Here is a 21,930-nt window from a genome sequence, read left to right on the forward strand (position 1 = left end):
TCAGTCACTGGCTTCATCAATAATTGCATCGATGACGTCGTCCCCACAGTGACTGTACGTACATACCCCAACCAGAAGCCATGGATTACAGGCAACATCTGCACTGAGAAAAAGGGTAGAGCTGCGGCTTTCAAGGAGCGGGACTCTAACCCGGAAGCTTATAAGAAATCCCGCTATGCCCTCAGACGAACCATCAAACAGGCAAAGCGTCAGTACAGGACTAAGATCGAATCGTACTACACCGACTCCGACGCTCGTCGGATGTGGCAGGGCTTGCAAACTATTACAGACTACAAAGGGAAGCACAGCCACGAGCTGCCCAGTGACACGAGCCTACCAGACAAGCTAAATTACTTCTATGCTCGCTTCGAGGCAAGTAACACTGAAACATGCATGAGAGCATCAGCTGGTCCGGACGACCGTGTGATCACGCTCTCCGTAGCCAATGTGAGTAAGACCTTTAAACAGGTCAACATTCACAAGGCCGCAGGGCCAGATGGATTACCAGGACGTGTACTCCGAGCATGCGCTGACCAACTGGCAAGTGTCTTCACTGACATTTTCAACCTCTCCCTGTCTGAGTCTGTAATACCAACATGTTTCAAGGAGACCACCATAGTCCCTGTGCCCAAGAACACTAAGGTAACCTGCCTAAATGACTACCGACCCGCAGCACTCACGTCTGTAGCCATGAAGTGCTTTGAAAGGCTGGTCATAGCGCACAACACCATTATCCCAGAAACCCTAGACCCACTCCAATTTGCATACCGCCCCAACAGATCCACAGATGATGCAATCTCTATTGCACTCCACACTGCCCTTTCCCACCTGTACAAGAGGAACACCTACGTGAGAATGCTATTCATTGACTACAGCTCAGCGTTCAACACCATAGTGCCCTCAAAAGTCATCACTAAACTAAGGACCCTGGGACTAAACACCTCCCTCTGCAACTGGATACTGGACTTCCTGACGGGCCGCCCCCAAGTGGTAAGGGTAGTTAAAAACACATCCGCAACGCTGATCCTCAACACGGGGGCCCCTCAGGGGTGCGTGCTCAGTCCCCTCCTGTACTCCCTGTTCACTCATGACTGCATGGCCAGGCACGACTCCAACACCATCATTAAGTTTGCCGATGACAGAACATTGGTAGGCCTGATCACCGACAACGACGAGACAGCCTATAGGGAGGAGGTCAGAGACCTGGCCGGGACAAGAACCTCTCCCTCAACGTGATCAAGACAAAGGAGATGATTGTGGACTACAGGAAAAAGAAGAGGACCGAGCACGCCCCCATTCTCATCGACGGGGCTGTAGTGGAGGAGGTTGAGAGCTTCAAGTTCCTTGGTGTCCACATCACCAACAAACTAACATGGTCCAAGCACACCAAGACAGTCGTGAAGAGGGCACGACAAAACCTATTCCCCCTAAGGAGACTGAAAAGATTTGGCATGGGTCCTCAGATCCTCAAAAGGTTCTACAGCTGCACCATCGAGAGCATCCTGGCTGGTTGCATCACTGCCTGGTATGGCAACTGCTCGGCCTCCGACCGCAAGGCCCTACAGAGGGTAGTGCGTACAGCCCAGTACATCACTGGGGCCAAGCTTCCTGCCATCCAGGACCTCTATACCAGGCGGTGTCAGAGGAAGGCCCTAAAAATTGTCAAAGACTCCAGCCACCCTAGTCATACACTGTTCTCTCTGCTACCGCACGGCAAGCAGTACCGGAGCGCCAAGTCTAGGTCAAAGAGGCTTGTAAACAGCTTCTACCCCCGAGCCATAAGACTCCTGAACATCTAATCAAATGGCTACCCAGACTATTTGCATTGCCCCCCCTCTTAATTACCTCGACTAACTGGTGACCCTGCTCATTGACTCGGTACCGGTACCCCCTGTACATAGCCTCGCTATTGTTATTTTTACTGCTGCTCTTTAATTACTTGTTACTTTTATTTCGAATTTTTTAATATTGTATTATTATTATTTTTTGGCATTCTTTCTTAAAACTGCATTGTTGGTTAAGGGCTTGTAAGTAAGCATTTCACTGTACCTGTTGTATTCGGCGCATGTCACAAATAAAAATGTATTTGATTTGAAATGCATTCCAGGTGACTACCTCATGAAGCTGGTTGAGAGAATGCCAAGAGTGTGCAAAGATGTCATCAAGGCAAAGGGTGGCTATTTGAAGAATCTCAAATATAAAATATATTTTGATTTGTTGAACACTTTTTTGGTTACTACATGATTCCATACGTGTTTTTTCATAGTTTTGATGTCTTCACTATTATTCTGCAATGTAAAAAAATAGTAAAAATTAAGAAAAACCTTTGAATGAATAGGTGTGTCCAAACTTTTGACTGGTAGTGTATATTATTTTATAAAAATTAAATTGCTCAGATAATTTTTTTTTGTTTAACAAAATACATCTAAAATAGATAGGTTTCAAAATTATCCTGCTTGCGTGGATAACAGCACTTAGAATTGTTCTATAATGGTTTATGGGATTGAAGAACAGATTGGGGGGGATCTTAGACCATTCCTCCATAGAGAATATTTCCAGATCCTTGATATCCTGCGAACTGCGCTTATGGAGTGCCCTCTTCAATTCAAACCACAGGTTTTCAATGGGGTTCAATTCTGGAGACTGAGATGGCCATTACAAAATGTTGATTTTGTGGTCAATAATAACCATTTCCTTTTGGATTTTGTTGTGTGCTTGTGGTCATTGTCTTGCTGGAAGAGCCACTTGCGGCCATGTGTTAGCCTCTTGGCAGAGGCAACCAGTTTTTTGGCTAAAATGTCCAGGTACTTGGTAGAGTTCATGATGCCGTTGACCTTAATAAGGGCCCCAGGAGCAGTAGAAGCAAAACAGCCACATAACATCAAAGATCCACCACCCTATTTTACAGTAGGGATGAGGTTCTTTTCTGCATATGCTTCCTTCTTCCGAGGCCACACCACCACTGGTGTGCGTGGTCAAAGAGCTCTATTTATGTCTCAGCTGACCACAGCACCCAGTTGCAATCCAAGTGCCAATTCCATTTAGCAAATTCCAGGTGTTTACATTTGTTGGTTGCTCTCAATAAAGGCTTTTTTTTATGGCAACCCTTCCAAATAGCCTACTGGCATGGAGGTGGTGTCTATTTGTAGTTTTGGAGGTTTGGTGACCCCAAGATGCGAACAAGTTCTGTAATTCTCCAACTGTAGCCCTTGGACTTTTCTTTGCCTCCTGAACCATCTTTCTCACTGTGTGTGGGGACAATATACTCTTGGGTCCTCTACTAAGCAAGTTTACCATTGTTCCAGTGGTTTTAAACTTCTTAATTGTTGCCCTAATAGTGGTATAAGTGGTATAACTCACTTTTCAGTATTTGTTTATACCCATTGCCTGATCTATAAAGTTTACAACCATTAGTTTTAAAGTTTTTTTTATACCCATTGCTTGATTTATGAAAGTCAACAACCATTTGTCTATTCATTTGTGAGTTCTTTGCCTTTCCCCATGATGGACGACATATGGATTTTACATGTGTGTTACCTCATTTTTATACCCCAGTGAAACAGGAAGCCATTTCAGGCTAGTAGAACCTTTAGATTTGCCAATAATTTTGACATATCTTTTAGAGATGTTTAATTTTTTTACTTATTCAACAAAATCTCTTTCTCCAAGCAATTTTTTTTAGCATAAAACAATATCATTTTCCTTTTTTTTTTAATACAATATAGCTCAGTATTTGTATTATCTATTTTAAACAGTCTTTTTTGCACATCTTTATCAAGGGTACCAATCATGTTGGAGGTGACTAACAGCCCTGGGAGAATGATTTGAAAATGCATCTCTCCTTCCTGTCTTCCTTGGAGTGATTGCTGATCTGAAATGACTGGTCAGATGAAAGCTTTGAGATACCGTGGCTTTTACCTTTTGAATCCCATCAGAAGGAAGCGAAGTAGCAGTTAATAGTAGTCTAGCTCCTCGCTATAAGCTACTATACCAGATTTTCTCTCTTTTGTATATCTGATGGCTATAGTTTTTTTTTGTTGACCTGGCATGTTTCCTCTAGATTCAACTGGTAAAAAGGCAACGCTAACACAGACCAAGGGAGATAGAATGAGGGCCAGTGTGTGTTGATGCGATGGCTCACGGCTTCACACAGTGGGTCTGTTTTCCTCTTTATCCCTTGAGCGCTCACTCTCCCTCTGTGTGTGTCTCTCTCTCTGTGTGTGTGTGTCTCTCTCTCTCTCTCTCTGTGTGTATGTGTGTGTGCGTGTATAGAAGTCAAGGTCAATGATACACCGTAGGTGCGATGTTTATTTTGTTCCCTGATTGCCGCTCTCCAATTAGCCACTTGAGTGGCTGCTGTACACTTTGATGTATTTGTCCAGGAGTGAGGATGCAGGGCTCGCCCTTCTCCCAGCCACCCCTGTTTTAGAACTCATTAACTGCTTGAATGGCCTCCGACTTTGGCGCCTGTCTGGTGCTAAGGCCATTTCATGACACATAAGCTAGCTGCTTCGGGGAGACAAAACAAATGACCTTCCATGTAAAATGTCCCTGTGGTATGGTTTGGTAGTATTGGGATGCTGCTCTGTGTGTGTAGTGTGTAACTTGATGTTGTACACCGTACTGTGTTATTGTGCTCCTGTAAACCACTGGAGAAGCCTGAGGGAGATGGCTGGTTGCTATCATGGTGGCAGGTTTACATTTTCAGTTATGCAGTCAGTCATGGAAATTAGAATTACTAGTATTACATGGGATTAGTCCATCTGTGTATGCTACAGTACATCAATCATACTGTATGTGCAGTGTGCACTATGAAATGTAATATATCATGATATGTGTTGACGTGCAGTGATCACTGGAGACGTTTGGTATTATAAATGTAAATTGGGTAAAAATACCATTAATTTCACCCTTCTGTTTGTCTTGTCTCCAGATTTTCTTGTTGCTATGATCATTGCAATGTGAATAACCAATCGGCTGTTTCTAAAAAATTTCAACTATGAATGTGGCCAATTGTGCAGCAGTAACAAGTGAGCATAACAAGCTGTTTCAGTCCAAGTCCATTAAGACACTGCAGGTGAACAACAGACTACATTACATTCTTCCAGACTCCTGGCTGATAAACTAAAAGGAGACATTCCCCTGGGACAATTAGCCCAGTGCAGGTTTACTTCACAAAGGCAGTTGTAAGTGTTTCTCTCCTGGCTCACGCTTTCAGAACCCTGGACAGCGCTCCTACGGCAACTGCAGTTCATTAATTTTATTTGTCACTTGCTCCGAATACAACAGGTGTAGACTTTACCGTGAAATACTTACAGGGCCCACAGCAACCATTTCACTGTTAGTCTGAGCTCTTAGTAAGAAGCTCCCACAGTGCTCTATTGTCCTCTCAATTACCTTCCTCGCTTTCATTATACTGGAGTCAAATGCAGAAAGGAAGTAATGCAGTGTGAAAGTAACATTAGATCGGAACACATTCTCCTCAATTTGGATCTCAACGCTAGGTTTTAGTTTCTCCAGCTCGCCAAGATCAACCACAATGAATATTCAATAAAACCCAGTCCTATGTGTCATGAATGCTCCAGACTGTGTGCTGTATGTGCTGTGTGTACTGTGTGTGCTGTATGTACTGTGTGTGCTGTATGAACTGTATGTACTGTATGTGCTGTATGTGCTGTATGTACTGTGTGTGCTGTATGTGATGTATGTGCTGTATGTGCTGTATGTGCTGTATGTGCTGTATGTACTGTATGTGCTGTGTGTACTGTGTGTGCTGTGTGTGCTGTGTGTACTGTATGTGATGTATGTACTGTATGTGCTGTACGTACTGCATGCGCTGTATGTGCAGTATGTACTGTGTGCTGTATGTGCTGTGTGTGCTGTGTGTACTGTATGTGCTGTATATACTGTGTGTGCTCTGTGTACTGTGTGTGCTGTATGTACTGTATGTTCTGTATGTACTGTGTGTAGTATGTGCTGTGTGTACTGTATGTGCTGTATGTGCTGTGTGTAGTGTGTGTGCTGTATGTGCTGTGTGTGCTGTATGTGCTGTATGTACTGTGTGTGCTGTACATACTGTATGTACTGCATGTGCTGTATGTGCAGTATGTACTGTGTGTGCTGTATGTGCTGTGTGTGCTGTGTGTACTGTATGTGCTGTATATACTGTGTGTGCTCTGTGTACTGTGTGTGCTGTATGTACTGTGTGTGCTGTATGTACTGTATCTACTGTGTGTGCTGTATGTGCTGTGTGTGCTGTATGTCCTGTGTGTACTGTGTGTGCTGTATAATAATAATAATAAGCCATTTAGCAGACACTTTTATCCAAAGCGACTTACAGTCATGCGTGCATACATACCATTTTTTTTTTTTTTTATGGGTGGTCCCGGGGATCGAACCCACTACCTAGGCGTTACAAGTGCTGTGCTCTACCAGCTGAGCTACAGAGGACCACCCATACACAGCACACACAGAACACACAGCACATAAATGTGCTGTGTGTTCTGTATGTGCTGTTTGTACTGTATGTGCTGTATGTGCTGTATGTGCTGTGTGTGCTGTGTGTGCTGTATGTGCTGTATGTACTGTATGTGCTGTATGTACTGTGTGTGCTGTATGTGCTGTGTGCTGTATGTGCTGTGTGTACTGTGTGTGTGCTGTATGTACTGTGTGTGCTGTATGTACTGTATGTGCTGTGTGTGCTGTGTGTGCTGTATGTGCTGTGTGTACTGTATGTACTGTGTGTACTGTGTGTGCTGTATGTACTGTGTGTGCTGTGTGTGCTGTATGTGCTGTGTGTACTGTATGTACTGTGTGTGCGGTATGTACTGTATGTGCTGTGTGTTCTGTGTGTACTGTGTGTACTGTATGGTTCTGTAGTGCTAAACGCTGTGTGTGTCTGTTCATAATGTAGCCCTGGTTCAGGGCCTGGGCCGGGGTTGGAGCCACTCACGGTCGGTCCTCAAGAAGTCATTGAGCAGCTGGAAGAGAGGGAAGCTGTCCCAGCTGTCAGGGGGCTGAACCTCCAGTGCAGCATCCATGTCCACTGCATACAGAGACAGGAAGGTCTCTGCATGCTCCACCATCAGGTCTGACCACCACGCAAACGCCTAGAGAGAGAGAAGGAGTGTAGAATGAAAGAGAAAAGAACAATACATAGACAAAGAGAAAGGAGAGAAGGGGGTATGAAAGAAAGAGATACACGGTAGAGAGAAGGAGAGGAATGTGCAGATAAAGGAAGTTTGAGGAAAATAAATAGAGGGTGAAAGAGGGGGAAAGGGAGGCAGGTGGAGAAACAGACAAAGATAGAGGGACAGAAACACAAATGGAGGATAAGAATATGCAAATATAATACAAGCCTCAAAGTGTCATTCTCTAGAGAGGAAGGGAAGATAATGTTACTCCACCGATCTATATAAGGGCTCTTTTCTTCTCTTGTTTTCACAGTAAGAGTCAAGTTGTCACCTCTGAGGCATCACACAGAGATCTCTGGGGGACACTTTACAGCTTTGAGCACAGTGTTTCAGTTCTGCGCTCGAGCACGGCTAAACGTGCGCTGTTCTGTTGGCCCACAGAGAGAGACACACAGAGAGCTGCGTAGACACGGCTCCTTGACTAAGTCATTCATACAGCGCTGCTCTGAGCCTCCCCATAGGATAGACCGAATCAGTGGAGTGACAGAGTCTGGAACGGGCTGGTCTCATGCAGGTTAACACTCATCCTCCCATGCTTCCCCTCTCCCTGCCCATGGTCATCTGGGCCAGTCAGCCATTCACATCGTCACACCTCTGTGATGTGAATGTTCCCATGGGCGTCATGCACTCTGGCATGGGACAGTTGGCATGACAGCGCCAGCAGCAACCAGCAACAGACTCAGGGTCAAAATGGAGAGGCTCGTAACCATAAATAAAACTGTCATTACAGGCCTCGAGCAGTGGGAGCATCTACTGATTCTCCACATTGGGTAACAGTTAAGGTTGGTTTAATTTCCATTCAAGTCAATTCATGAACTGTATTTGCCATGGCATACACTATACACAGAAATGTTATTAGATTCGCCAATTGACTTGAATAAAAATGGAATTGACTCAAACTGACTTGTACATGGATAAGGTGACTGAGGGTACTGGGTTGAGAAGGAGTGGAAGATGTGTCTATTTCTGGTTATGCTGGTCTATTGACAGAGTTAGTGTTAATTTTTGATGGGAAAATTCACACACAATGCATTTTGAGAAATGCAAGAGGGGATAGAGGGGTCACGTTACCTCAGACAAATGACATGCTTTTTCCATTGAGAGTAATCAGGTCTACAATGGAGGAGGATCAGCTTGTTGGGTGGAGGTGACTGGATCACCTCTCTTACCTGTCACACAGCTTTCCCCAAACACACAGCACCACAGATCAGGCCTTTCACTGACAGGATGGGACCAGAGTTGGCTGTGGCAGTGGGATGGACAGATAAAACTGCACCATACCAAGTGGGGAGGGGCGGAGTGATGTGGTCGGGGGGTATTTCAGTGGGAGGGATCTGAGTATGATAGACAGGGACACTGCCACAGTGCTTGTTGAGGATGCTTTTTCACCAAAGGCAACCTTTTGTGCTGCACAAGCACTTGCACAACTCTCCAGGATGGGCTGAAAACAAGTATAAGGGAAGAAGTTGGGGTAATACTAGGAAGAGAGATGGGAACAGTTAAGATTATCCCTGGGCATTGGGCATCTTCAGTACATCACATAATATGGGAGGTGGAGGGTGGCAGGGGTTAGGGGTCATGGCAGGTGGGGGGGTGACAGGGGTTAGGGGTCATGGCAGGTGGGGGGTGGCAGGGGTTAGGGGTCATGTTATCAGGATTTGAGGATCTATCACATACCTCTTTGCCCTGTCCGAACATTCTCCGCAAACAAAACAAACAATAAGAGAACAGGAAGTGGTTCAGCCAAGTATACTTCTGCAAAGTTCACATCCCTGTGTTGACTTTTTCCTTCTAATGGTTAGTTGGCAGGAAATATGTGATGATGACAGTGAAAGAAAGACATGATACAAACCAATGGAGAACAAAATAGTAGTTTAATTTACCAACCATACTCAAGAGCTCAAGGTCTGTTAAAAAAAAAAGTCTACATTCTCTTTTGTGAGTAAACATAATATGCATGAGGAAAACCATGCACTTGGCCTAGCCTTCACATAATCAAAAGACACAGTTGGTGTTAAAAATGGGTCGCTGAGGTCTGTAAATTCTCTTCACATTTCCAGAAAGAGTACAAATACAGTGTGATGCAACAACAGGATGATAGAGTCTGAATCATCATCACACCCAACCTCCACTACACTACACTACACTACACTCCACTACACTCCACTACACTACACTACACTACACTACACCGCTCTACCAGCACCATGCAACTTCTGTTGGGGACACCCTCATTTACAGGAAGAGCAACTTGTGACATCACCGGGAAAACCTTCCTAGCGCCTAGGGTAGGATATGATGTAATAGGGTTAATTAAAGCCCTGTTGGGTATTCCCTTCTAGGAGGCCTGTACAGGAAACAGAGTGACCAAATCAGAAGTCCCCCAGTCAAACTGTGCACTGCTCAACGTTGTCCTCCCAAACGATGCCTGGTGCACATGAAATAGAGGAGTGAGGAGTGATGCAACCATTTTGACCTTTAAACCCACACCTTGACCCCCTACCGTGCAGGCCAATGCGGTCTGGATAGCATGCACCGGTGAGATATGGAGGTAAAAAAAACGGATGTAAATACTGTACCGACTGTGACTGTAGCCTGTTAAACAGAGTCAGAGACAGAATACATGCCACATGGTTCTCTGTAGTTCTTAACTCTCTGCTCTGATAATAACTGACCTTGGATTCATGTATGTGGGCTGTACTCACCTCTGCGTGGTGCTCCTCGTTCTGTTGGAGGACCTCGATGACCAGCTCGGCCAGACGTATGGTGTCCTCCAGCTTTTTGGCAGGGGTGACTAAGCGCCCTACATTCTCTGAAGCACAAAGGTCACAGGTCAATATGGAGGGAGATACATGGCTGTAAAACTTCCCCTCAACGTCTGTTCAACATGATGCTAATGTTGGGCTGTTGTGTAAGCCTCCTAGGGCAACACTGTAATACCACCATCTAGAACAATGCAGGTATAATGAGACAAATTAAAACAGGGAAAACAACGGATATGTTCTACAGTTATCATGCAAAATGTGCAGAACGTCGTGCATCGCTCATGTTCGGTATGTGCTGACATCCACACTTTGAATGTTGCTTATGTGAGATGCTCATGTTTAACATGTGATATGCAAAACGACTCTCCCTGAAGTCTGGTACTTTTCCCCTGCTAAGTAGGATAGCTGTGACAACCAGGATAAACATAACCACTAAGAAAGTGTAGAGTGCAAGTATTGGCAGGTTTTTACATCAAATCCATCTTGAAGAACAAAATACACAATGAAAGTCTGCTGTTCACATTAGAGGTCTTCATGGATCCACCTGTACCCGGATACCGGAGACCCGATCTGGGACCCGAGCGGGTCCTGTTCCAGAATTTTAAATAATGTCACGGGTCTGATCTGATTGTCACGGGTCTCGGATGTCTGTAATCTTAACTGACTTGTCCGGAAGGGCCTGTACAGATCCGAACGCGACTGCTGCAGTAGAGAGAGAAAGAGAGATATATTTTATCATGTATGCTGCTGCTCTTGCTTTTCACGAGAGTGGAGCGTGGCGCGTGTAGCTTGTTGTTGGCCAATCGTAAGTCATCAAAGCGGCAATAGGCTACAGTCATAGAGCCTCCGTGTGGCAAAAGTTAGGAGATATCTAATCAATGGAAGATGGAATTTAAATGACGGAATTAAAAGTTAAAGGAGAAGGATAGGCTACAACGACCAAGAGCCAACCGGTAGGCTGCTACTTAATATTCTGAATGGAGTTGTTGTTATTTGTAACTGTAGGATGAGAAAACGCATGCACTGCAGCCTCAATTAGCCTAGCTAGCTAACGTTAGCTAGCTTAACTAGCTTCTCCCGGTTTGATACAGTCAAGACAGGTACTACGTAATCATATTTGATGATAAATAACCTAGCTATGGCAGTTATTAGTCCACTATCGGCTTGGTTGGTTGCTGTCTCTAGTCTCTCCCTCCCTCCTCCCTCCCTCCTCCCTGCTCCCCGTGTCACTCGCTCACAGTATGGCCCCTCCCCCGCCTGCTAGAGCGGGACCTCTCTCTCCCTCCTCTCGCACTTTATCAGCTCCGGTTAATAAAGTAGCTTAAAAAAATCACTTTTCTGCGGCTTCCCTCACTCGGATCGGACTGGGTCTGGATCCGACCAGGTCTATACGGAAAAGATCTAGTTGTCCTCAGGTCTGTTCGGAACGGGTCTCTACACTTTTTAAATTTATTTTTGCATATTGGGCCCGGGTGTGAAAAACCCCAGGTCCAACTTTGGACACGTGAAGACCTCTAGTTCACATACTTTACTCAATGGATACCAATTCAGTCTACAGCGATCATGTGACGAAACACAACCAGCTCAACTGACCAATGAGGTTGTGATGATACTACACATAAATGTTTGCTTTTGAAATAGATAAAATAATAATAAATATGGTGAAGAGATGGTATATGTGAGAGAGAGAGTCAGCATAGGTAACTGGAGAACTGCGTAGGAGCCTATACAATAACATATTGGGTGCTCGTTCAGACTTCAGGGCATCTGAGGGTCAAACATCTTTAGATATGCCTGATTCACCCTCTTAATGAATCAGTCGGACAGACTTTTCACAACAACACTGGCTTACTTGACTTATTTTCCATTTCTCTTTACAGTCCCAGTAAAATGGAGAGATTAATGTGACAATGTGGACTTCTACACTTGAAGAAATGAGGCAAAGACCATGTCCTCTCCACGCTGCTTCTGCTCTTTGTCCAGCACACACATCTGTCATTGTGCTAGTCAGGCTCTGTAGTAGCAGGGGTTTAATTGGCAGTGTACAGAGGTACAGCTCTGTGACCCACACACACTGGCAGAGCACTTTAAGCCCAGTGGTGTCTGTGGACTGGACTGTGGCCAGAGGATTGCCTGTGTTGAAATTATGGTCTGTTCACCAGTATGGATGGAGGGTTTAAAAGAATGCCCGCAAACACAAAGGTAATTTCTTCCATTGGTCAATGAAGGGGCATGGGTGCTGGAGTGATACAGGTGAGGTGAGGGGCAAGGCCAAACACCTAGATCTTCTATAACAGAAACTCAGTATTGCCACATTCTACAGTATAAGGGATGTCCGCTTCTTTTTTAGTCAGTTACTGATTTAGACCTGGGAAACCAGGTGTGAGCGCCGTCTAATCAGTGACATTTAATGATTAATTACATCTCACACAGTGACACCAGCAAGACTGTAAACCTGAAACAGTCTGAAGTGACATTAATAATGATGAAGACTATGTGCTATCATGATCTACGATATCATCTTGCTTCACTTACTTATTTCCAATCTATCAAAATTGCCATTGATAGAACATTATGGTCATATGGACAATATCAGCCAGAATATCCAAACCGTCTCATCAGTCATATTTTGTAACCAAACTTTGATATTAGGTTTTTATTCAAATCCTTTGCATTTTAGTACATTGGAGTGTCACGCCCTGACTCAGGGGACTCTTATATGTTGAGTCAGGGTGTGTATATTCTTTGTGGTGTTTTCTATGTTTTGATCTATTATGTGTAGATCTATGTTGGCCGGTGTGGTTCCCAATCAGAGGCAGCTGTAGCTCGTTGTCTCTGATTGGGGATCATACTTAGGCAGCCTATTGGCACTAGTGGGTTGTGGGATCTTGTTCCTTGTAAGGTATGTTGTGTGTGCTACCTTGGACTTCACGTTTCGTTTCTTGTTTTGTCAAGTGTTTATTGGTTTAATAAACATGTATGTGTATCACGCTGCGCCTTGGTCTGTCCCGTCATTAAACGAACGTGACAGAAGATCCCACCAAACGAGGACCAAGCAGCGTGTCCAGGCGGAGCGGATGGCCATGTCACAGGTGGCCAATTTGTGGTCATGGGAGGAGATATTCGTGGGGAAAGGACCATGGGCTAAGGTAGATGCCCAGGCAGGAGAGGAGCAATGGCAACTCGGAGGAGACCGGTCGAGGAGGAAGCCCGAGAAGCAGCCCCAAGAAAATGTTTGGGGGGGCACACAGGGTGGTTGGCGGAGCCTAGGGTTAGAGCAGAGCCAACTCCCCGTACTCACGCGAGGAAGCGTATGACTGGGCAAGCTCCGTGTTATGCGGAGCTACGTACTGTGTCGCCAGTGCGCCGGCACAGTCCTATACGTCCTCTGCTTGCACCACGCACGTGCCGTGCGAAGATGGGCATCCAGCCAGGACGGGGTGTGCCGGCTCAACGCTCCTGGTCTCCAGTACGCCTCCTCAGTCCCGCATATCCTGCGCCAGTTCTACGAACGGTATCGCCAGTGCGCGTGCACAGCCCAGTGCGTCCTGTGCCAGCGCCCCGCACGTGTAGTGTGAAAGTGGGCAGCCAGCCAGGACGGGTTGTGCCAGCTCTCCGCTCCAGACCTCCAGTCCGCCTTCACAGTCCGGCCCGGCCCGTTCCTGCTCCTTGCACCAAGCCAGTGGTGCGCGTCGCCAGTCCGGCCCGGCCTGTTCCTGCTCCTCGCACAAAGCTAGTGGTGCGCGTCGCCAGTCCGGCCCGGCCTGTTCCTGCTCCTCGCACCAAGACAGTGGTGCGCGTCGCCAGTCCGGCCCGGCCTGTTCCTGCTCCTCGCACCAAGCCAGTGGTGCGCGTCGCCAGTCAAGCCCGGCCTGTTCCTGCTCCTCGCACCAAGCCAGTGGTGCGCTTCGCCAGTCCGGCATGGCCCGTGCCCGTTCCACCGGTGCCTGATCCAGTTCCGGTCAGCTGTTCCACTCCGGAACCAGAGCAGTCCGCTCCACCGGTGCCTGATTCTGCTCCGGTCAGCGGCTCCACTCCGGAGCCAGAGCAGTCCGCTCCACCGGTGCCTAGTCCAGCTCCGGTCAGCGGCTCCAGTCCGGAGCCTGACGTCAGCCCCTCTCCAGGTTCGGGGTCTCTCACACCAGGGTCCAGACAGGGTCTGGTGTATCGTGGGAGGAAGGAGAGGGGAAGCGGCGCGCTGAGGTCCAGACCGGACCAGGGGCGTAATGGGGGGAGGAGAGATTGTGGTCGTCACGCCCGGAGCCGGATCCGCCTCCGAGGCGTAATGCCCACCCGGACACTTCCCTGTCATGTCAGGTTGGTGCGGTCGGAGTCCGCACCTTTGGGGGGGGGGTACTGTCACGCCCTGACTCAGGGGACTCTTATATGTTGAGTCAGGGTGTGTATATTCTTTGTGGTGTTTTCTATGTTTTGATCTATTATGTGTAGATCTATGTTGGCCAGTGTGGTTCCCAATCAGAGGCAGCTGTAGCTCGTTGTCTCTGATTGGGGATCATACTTAGGCAGCCTATTGGCACTAGTGGGTTGTGGGATCTTGTTCCTTGTAAGGTATGTTGTGTGTGCTACCTTGGACTTCACGTTTCGTTTCGTTTATTGTTTTGTCGAGTGTTTATTGGTTTAATAAACATGTACGTATATCACGCTGCGCCTTGGTCTGTCCCGTCATTAAACGAACGTGACATGGAGATGTTTATAGACTATAGTTCATGCACTTTCTGCAGAGGAAGTAATACTTTCATTGCACAACTTATGAATTCAAACACTGCTGTCTTACATGTATTGAAGCTTGCAATAAAGCAGTGCTACCTCTGCAGGTTTCAATCACACAAGTGAGATACTCAATGGCAATGGTCTGAATGGTCTTAAAATTGTTCTCTCTGTTCATTTGTTTGCTAATTCCCTCCATCTTCTCTTTTCCTCCCTTCCTCATTCCCTCACTTCTTTTCTTCCCCTCCTTCTTGACATTATTATTATTTTTGTAGGAAAGAGGAAGCATCATTGTAGGAAAGTGGAAGCATTTTAAGATAATTCAGAGGAGGCCCATTGGTGGAGCTACTCCACAGATGAGTGGACTTAACAGGAGGGCTAGAGAGGGGACTTGACAGTTAGGGTTACCACAGTCACCCACTGGGGAGGGCTGCATCTCCATCACTGGAATGCAGTGCAGGTACATGGGAAACTACAGGACAGGGGTGTGGAGACATAACGCTGTCACAACATTCCTGTAACTTTCCCAGGTCGTGCCTCAGGAAGGCTGTGAGATGTTATGTTGCTATGTCTCTAACTGGGTTAGGATATGCTCATATATAGGATGATGTCACCTGGATCCTGATCCTTTTGATCTTTCTTATCTTTCTGAGTTTTCTCCGCTAGGAGAGAGCAGGAGAGAGGGAGAGCAGAGAAGGAGAGAGAGGGAAGGTGGGAGTGAGAGAAAGAGAGAGAAGAGTGGATAGTCAGTAATGAAAGCATAAGAGCAGGATAGAGTGGAAGTCCAGAAAACAAGTGGTTGAGTAACACCTTTCACCCTTCACACAAGGGTTCTCCTCTCCAGATCTGATGTTTACCAGTAGTACGACATAGACACACATATAGCTTCAAACAGTAAAACATATACAGACAGTGGTCCAAACAACCCCCCCCTCCCCAGTGTGAACTGATACAAACAGGGAAAGTCATGACAATGTTCTCTATGGTACAGTAGCTGTATGGTGTACCTGTATCATGTACTGTACTAGTGGGACATGGTTCAACAGGACTGAGGGGGGTTTACACAGAAGCAAAGTAAAAATGCATTCAAGTCGCAGACAGGCATGGGAACAGAAAAATAAGCTGACAGATACAGTAGATAAGATATCTCATGATCTTCACAGACTGTTGGAGCCTTGGTCCTGGCTTGCCTTGCTAGGACCTAACAGACAGACAGACAGACACAGACCCTGGGCCTGGATCTCTTGAAGGTGCCTTTCACAGACAGAAGCAACAGATCAAAAGGCAAAGGACTTGAGAGAAGCAAGAGCGAGAGCGAGAGCGAGAGCGAGAGCGAGAGCGAGAGCGAGAGATTGGTTAAGAGGGCAGCAATGAATGGTGGTAAGTGCAAATGGAGAGATGTTGAAAACAGAAAAACATGGTTGAGGAAAGGGGAGGAAGAGGAAGGGGTGGAGGAGTGTGGAGCAGGAGAGGAAGGTACTCACGAATGGTTAAATCCATCACTTGAGACGCCAAGCAGAAGACAGGATGCTCATACATTTCTCTCTTTTTCCCTACAAGAGAGGATCGGGCATGCAAGAGGCTGGGGTCAGAGGAGGAGAGGTCAGAGTTCTGAGGGTAGCTGCATGTGGGGGTTAGGGGTCCCCACAGGGTTCTCTGTGGAGATGGTGGTGGTGGAGGGTGGGGTTTGACGACTGAGGAGAAGGTTTGGGATGGGCCCGAAGTGTCGAATGTGGAGGAGAGTGGGTGGGTGGACAAAGGGCGTGCGGGCTGGCGGTCGCCTTTGTACACACTTTTGTTTAACCATTCATGCCAAATGGTATTAAGGTGGGAGACGTTTCTATCAAGTTTGAGTTTTTCCCGATCAAGGCAACAAACAAGCAAATGTTTATGAGGAACAGGATTTTTCTGCAGTATTTCCACTCTAAGATACTAAGGGGCATCTCCTTCAGTATCTTCGGCACCCTCAGGTATTTCTTTATAGAAACTGACCGGAATAGAGAAGAGCTGAATTTGAGACTAGATATTTCCAGTAAAACAGTATAGGTGAATGTAGTCAAAGCTACACACACCTAGAAATATATTCCAGCACATGATTTAGTTTGTAAGCCAGTTCTGTATGCCTAGTAAAGAAAACCTGGGACATGCAACAGACAGGGTTGCTGCAGAGGGCAATCCCAGCATGCCTTGTGTATTGGCCTTCCTGACTTGTGTTCACACTACAAGGGGCTTGGAGTGAAGCAGCAAAGCCAATAGACAAGGAGGAGGAAAGCAGAGAGGGTGGGAGGCGGTGAACAGAAGATGAATGTTATTTCAGAACAAAGGAGAGGAAACAAGGAAAGGAGGAATTGTTGCTTCAGAGCATCACCCCACCTTGAAGCTGCAACGGTGTGCGAGAGGAGAGGGAAAGTGGGTTGACTGGCCCAGAGAAAAGCTGAGGCACACAGGAGTCAGCATAAAGATGGCAGATTCACGGGGAGTTGAATGCATTTTTACTTACTATACACATCTCTTAAGTTTATTGTAATTTACACCTGTAAATGAAAAGGGAGTTTAAACTTTAAAAGCACATCTAAAAGTAAGAGCAGCCACAGGAGGGGAAGACAGAGTATTGTTCTACTGTTTACTGCAGCTGGGGACAGAACAGTTATATTAATACAAAGACGCCAATATTAAATATTACATATCACATTGTGTAAATTATGTATGAAATCTTTGCTTCAAGTTATCTACTGCATTTTCAATACAATATAAATACAATACCTTATTTCCATTATTTGATTGTATTTGAATGTTTGACTTTCCTCTTAAAATGTCCCTGTGATCAGTTCTAAATGGAGAGTTCTCCCAAAACACAAAAATTATATTTTGTGCATTGCCTTCCAATTTCTAGTGCCAGTGCTAAAGATGATCTTTATCTTTTTTGGAAACCCAAACTGTAGTCAGATGCCCTTCCACCTCACTTTATACACAGAAGATCTCCGCTAAACGAAAAATATAGCTGTTTATCTGTTTTTCTGTGACCGCTGATAACTTTGGAACGAAGTTGACTACAAATACACAGTTGCCATTGCCTTCGCAATTGAACAAGCAAATGATAAAAAGGATGCTTCAAATTAAAACCGAGATGACTGCATTAAAAAATAAATACAGTAGGCCTGTAGGCTACATGGGCCTATATATAGTATTTAAATCATATTGAAATAAATTTTATATTCAGTCAATTGAGTTCAATTTTGTAGGCTACACTGTCTGTAATTTTGCCTCAAAATATTTGTGTAACAACATGTGCGCAATGATGTGCCAAATGAATCTGTGATTTAGTGCATTATTATAGGTAAGCATTAGAATAATGTGACAATATCTTTTGGAAAACACATGTTACATCTTCAGCCGTTGTAGGAACAATGCTTAATTAAAATACTCATAAGCCTAAATCCCATCGCTATCGGGAAACTGGGCCCTGATGTTTAAGAGGCCATGTCGTTTGTGTGCAACCGTTGACCTGCAGGGGGCAATGTGGTAAAGCACCAGAGGGCATGATGTCTGTAGTATCTCACAACTGCTGTCTGATTGTGTCTTTTCCCTAAGTACTGTAGGTCACTGTGCAACAACAACGTGTGATAATCCCTATAGATATCAATGCTATTGTGGTAACAATGCTAGAAGGGAGACAAAAATGTCGACAGAACATAAATAGTACAGTACAGTACTGTGTGTGAAAGAATACTCTATGGGTATAGGACACGGTGTGATGATGCATTGTGTGTGTGTGTGTGTGTGTGTGTGTGTGGAGGGGTGTGTGTGTGTCAGTGTGTATTTGAAGTGGTCATCTACCTTCTACTTTGGCATATTCTGAGAGGCGTTGGTAGTTGATCAAGGCTGCCTGCTCCAGACATTTACGGATTACTGTCTTCACCTCCTCCTGGGGCACAGGGGTCACTATATCCTTCATCAGCACCTGGGACAGAACAGGAGACGTTGTAGAAAAAATGCATTTTTAGGGCTGTACCACCAGGGCCGGCTCCAGGCATAAGCGATCCCCAGTGGTGGAAAAAGTACTCAATTGTCATACTTGAGTAGAAGTAAAGATACCTTAACAGAAAATGACTCAATTAAAAGTGAAAGTTACCAAGTAAAATACTACTTGAGTGGTTTTAAATGTACTTAAGTACAGTGGTAGAAAAAGTACTCAATTGTCATACTTGAGTAAAAGTACAAAGTAAAACTAAATGCTATACATCAAATTCCTTATATTAAGCAAACCAGACGGCACAATTTTCTTATTATTTGTAATTACGAACAGACAGGGGCACACTCCAACATTCAGACATCATTTACAAACACAGTATTTGTGTTTTGTGAGTCTGCCAGATCAGAGGCAGTAAGAATGACAAAGCATTATATTGATAGGTGCCATAATTCTGTCCTGCTTGAGCATTCCAAATGTAATGAGTACTTGTTGGTGTCAGGGAAAATGTATGGAGTAAAAAGTACATATTTTATTTAGGAATGTAGTGGAGTAAAAGTAAAAGTTGTCAAAAATATAAATAGTAAAGTAAACTACAGATACCAAAAAAAAACTACTCAAGTACTTTACACCACTGGCAAACGTTTGGGCCCCAGGCCGCTAGGGGGCCCCTGACCAATTATTATTTTGACTTTGTTAGCCACTCTCACTCAGATATCATTAACATGGCATAAGTCATGCAAAATGAATAGAATTGCATGAAATGTGTTATACAATTGCAACATTTTCTCTCCGCCCCATGGCAAAATGTGTAGAACTGCAGAAAACTTGCTGTAAAAGTGCAACATAATATTTTTTGAACTCAGTCAGGGTCTCAACTTACTGTTCAGTTAGGATAGTAGAATAAACAAGGTGCATGTTCGAAATTCGGTTGTGCATCCGCAGTTTTCCTCTTGTTATGTCAGTCACTGACAGTCACTCAGTTAGCCATGTCAGCTAACAATTTTTAGATTGGTAAGTTACTCTAGCCAGCCAGCTATCTAAACTGTACACATTGATTTTGTTAGTCACTCTCACTAAGATATCATTAATATGGCATAATAATTGCAGGAAATTTGCTTTAAAGTATTTATTTTCTGCCCCATTGCAAAATGAGTAGAATTGCATGAAATGTGTTATAAAACTACAACATTTTCTCTCCACCTCATGGCAAAATGTGTAGAACTGCAGAAAACTACATTTTACCTTTTACGTCCCTATATACAAATAGCAAAAAAGTACAAATGATTGAGTGACAAAATAAATCTGTATCTCCGCTGCGCTGTGTCAGCACAATGGACAGGGTGCGCCGTAGGGGGTCTATGGAAAGCCACCGGGCGGTTAGGTATAACTCCTTTGGGTAAAAAAAAAAACTGGAAGAAAACGCTACTTACAGTTGAAGGCGGAAGTTTACATACACCTTAGCCAAATACATTTAAACTCAGTTTTTCACAATTCCTGACATTTAATCCTAGTAAAAATTCCCTATTATAGGTCAGTTAGGATCCCCACTTTATTTTAAGAATGTGAAATGTCAGAATAATAGTAGAGATAATTATTTATTTCAGCTTTTATTTCTTTCATCACATTCCCAGTGGGTCAGAAGTTTACATACACTCAATTAGTATTTGGTAGCATTGCCTTTAAATTGTTTAACTTGGGTCAAACGTTTCGGGTAGCCTTCCACAAGCTTCCCACAATAGGTTGGGTGAATTTTGGCCCATTCCTCCTGACAGCTGGTGTAACTGAGTCAGGTTTGTAGGCCTCCTTGCTCGCACATGCTTTTTCAGTTCTGCCCACAAATGTTCTATAGGATTGAGGTCAGAGCTTTGTGATGGCCAATCCAATACCTTGACTTTGTTGTCCTTAAGCCATTTTGCCACAACTTTGGAAGTATGCTTGGGGTCATTGTCCATTTGGAAGACCCATTTGCGACCAAGCTTTAACTTCCTGACTGATGTCTTGTGATGTTGCTTCAATATATCCACATAATGTTCCTTCCTCATGATGCCATCTATTTTGGGAAGTGCACCAGTTCCTCCTGCAGCAAAGCACCCCCACAGCATGATGCTGCCACCCCCGTGCTTCACGGTTGGGATGGTGTTCTTCGGCTTGTAAGTTTCCCCCTTTTTCCTCCAAACATAACGATGGTCATTATGGCCAAACAGTTCTATTTTTGTTTCATCAGACCAGAGGACATTTCTCCAAAAAGTACGATCTTTGTCCCCATGTGCAGTTGCAAACCGTAGTCTGGTTTTTTTATGGCGGTTTTTGAGCAGTGGCTTCTTCCTTGCTGAGCGGCCTTTCAGGTTATGTCGATATAGGACTCGTTTTACTGTGGATATAAATACTTTTGTACCTGTTTCCTCCAGCATCTTCACAAGGTCCTTTGCTGTTGTTCTGGGATTGATGTGCACTTTTCGCACCAAAGTACGTTCATCTCTAGGAGACAGAACGCATCTCCTTCCTGAGCGGTATGACCGATGCGTGGTCCCATGGTGTTTATACTTGCGTACTATTGCTTGTACAGATGAATGTGGTACCTTCAGGCATTTGGAAATTGCTCCCAAGGATGATCCAGACTTTTGGAGGTCTACAATTTTCTTTCTGAGGTCTTGGCTGATTTCTTTTGATTTTCCCATGATATCAAGCAAAGAGGCACTGAATTTGAAAGTAGGCCTTGAAATACATCCACAGGTACACCTCCAATTGACTCAAATTATGTCAATTAGCCTATCTGAAGCTTCTAAAGCCATTACATAATTTTCTGGAATTTTCCAAGCTGTTTAAAGACACAGTCAACTAAGTGTATGTAAAATTCGGACCCATTGGAATTGTGATACAGTGAATTATAAGTGAAATAATCTATCTGTAAACAATTGTTGGAAAAATGTATTGTGTCATGCACAAAGTAGATGTCCTAACTGACTTGCCAAAACTATAGTTTGTTAACAAGAAATTTGTGGAGTGGTTGAAAAATGAGTTTTAATGACTCCAACCTACGTGTACAGTTGTGGTCAAAAGTTTTGAGAATGACACAAGTATTGGTCTTCACAAAGTTTGCTGCTTCAGTTTTTTAGATATTTTTGTCAGATGTTACTATGGTATACTGAAGTATAATTACAAGCATTCCATAAGTGTCAAAGGCTTTTATTGACAATTACATTAAGCTTATGCAAAGAGTCAATATTTTCAGTGTTGACACTTATTTTTCAAGACCTCTGCAATCCGCCCT

At 44.7% G+C, this 21,930-nt stretch overlaps 1 protein-coding gene across 5 annotated transcripts in view; it reads right to left on the reverse strand.

Moving 5' to 3' along the window:
* LOC121574945 (calcium-dependent secretion activator 1) overlaps positions 1-21,930 on the reverse strand; it is a 182,433-nt gene that overhangs the window by 43,746 nt on the left and 116,757 nt on the right. Inside the window, exons 16-20 of one of the 5 annotated variants that reach the window (XM_045222922.1) lie at positions 18,524-18,647; positions 15,301-15,348; positions 9,899-10,005; positions 8,871-8,879; positions 6,953-7,109 (exon numbers count right to left, since the gene is read on the reverse strand). In XM_045222922.1, the coding sequence (XP_045078857.1) occupies positions 6,953-7,109; positions 8,871-8,879; positions 9,899-10,005; positions 15,301-15,348; positions 18,524-18,647 (445 nt within the window). Of the gene's footprint in view, positions 1-6,952; positions 7,110-8,870; positions 8,880-9,898; positions 10,006-15,300; positions 15,349-16,170; positions 16,240-18,523; positions 18,648-21,930 lie in introns of all 5 variants that reach the window. The other 4 variants (XM_041887652.2, XM_045222923.1, XM_045222921.1 and 1 more) reach the window with 4 other exon arrangements.

This window comes from Coregonus clupeaformis, chromosome 10 (assembly GCF_020615455.1).
Source record: "Coregonus clupeaformis isolate EN_2021a chromosome 10, ASM2061545v1, whole genome shotgun sequence".
Lineage (NCBI taxonomy): Eukaryota > Metazoa > Chordata > Actinopteri > Salmoniformes > Salmonidae > Coregonus > Coregonus clupeaformis.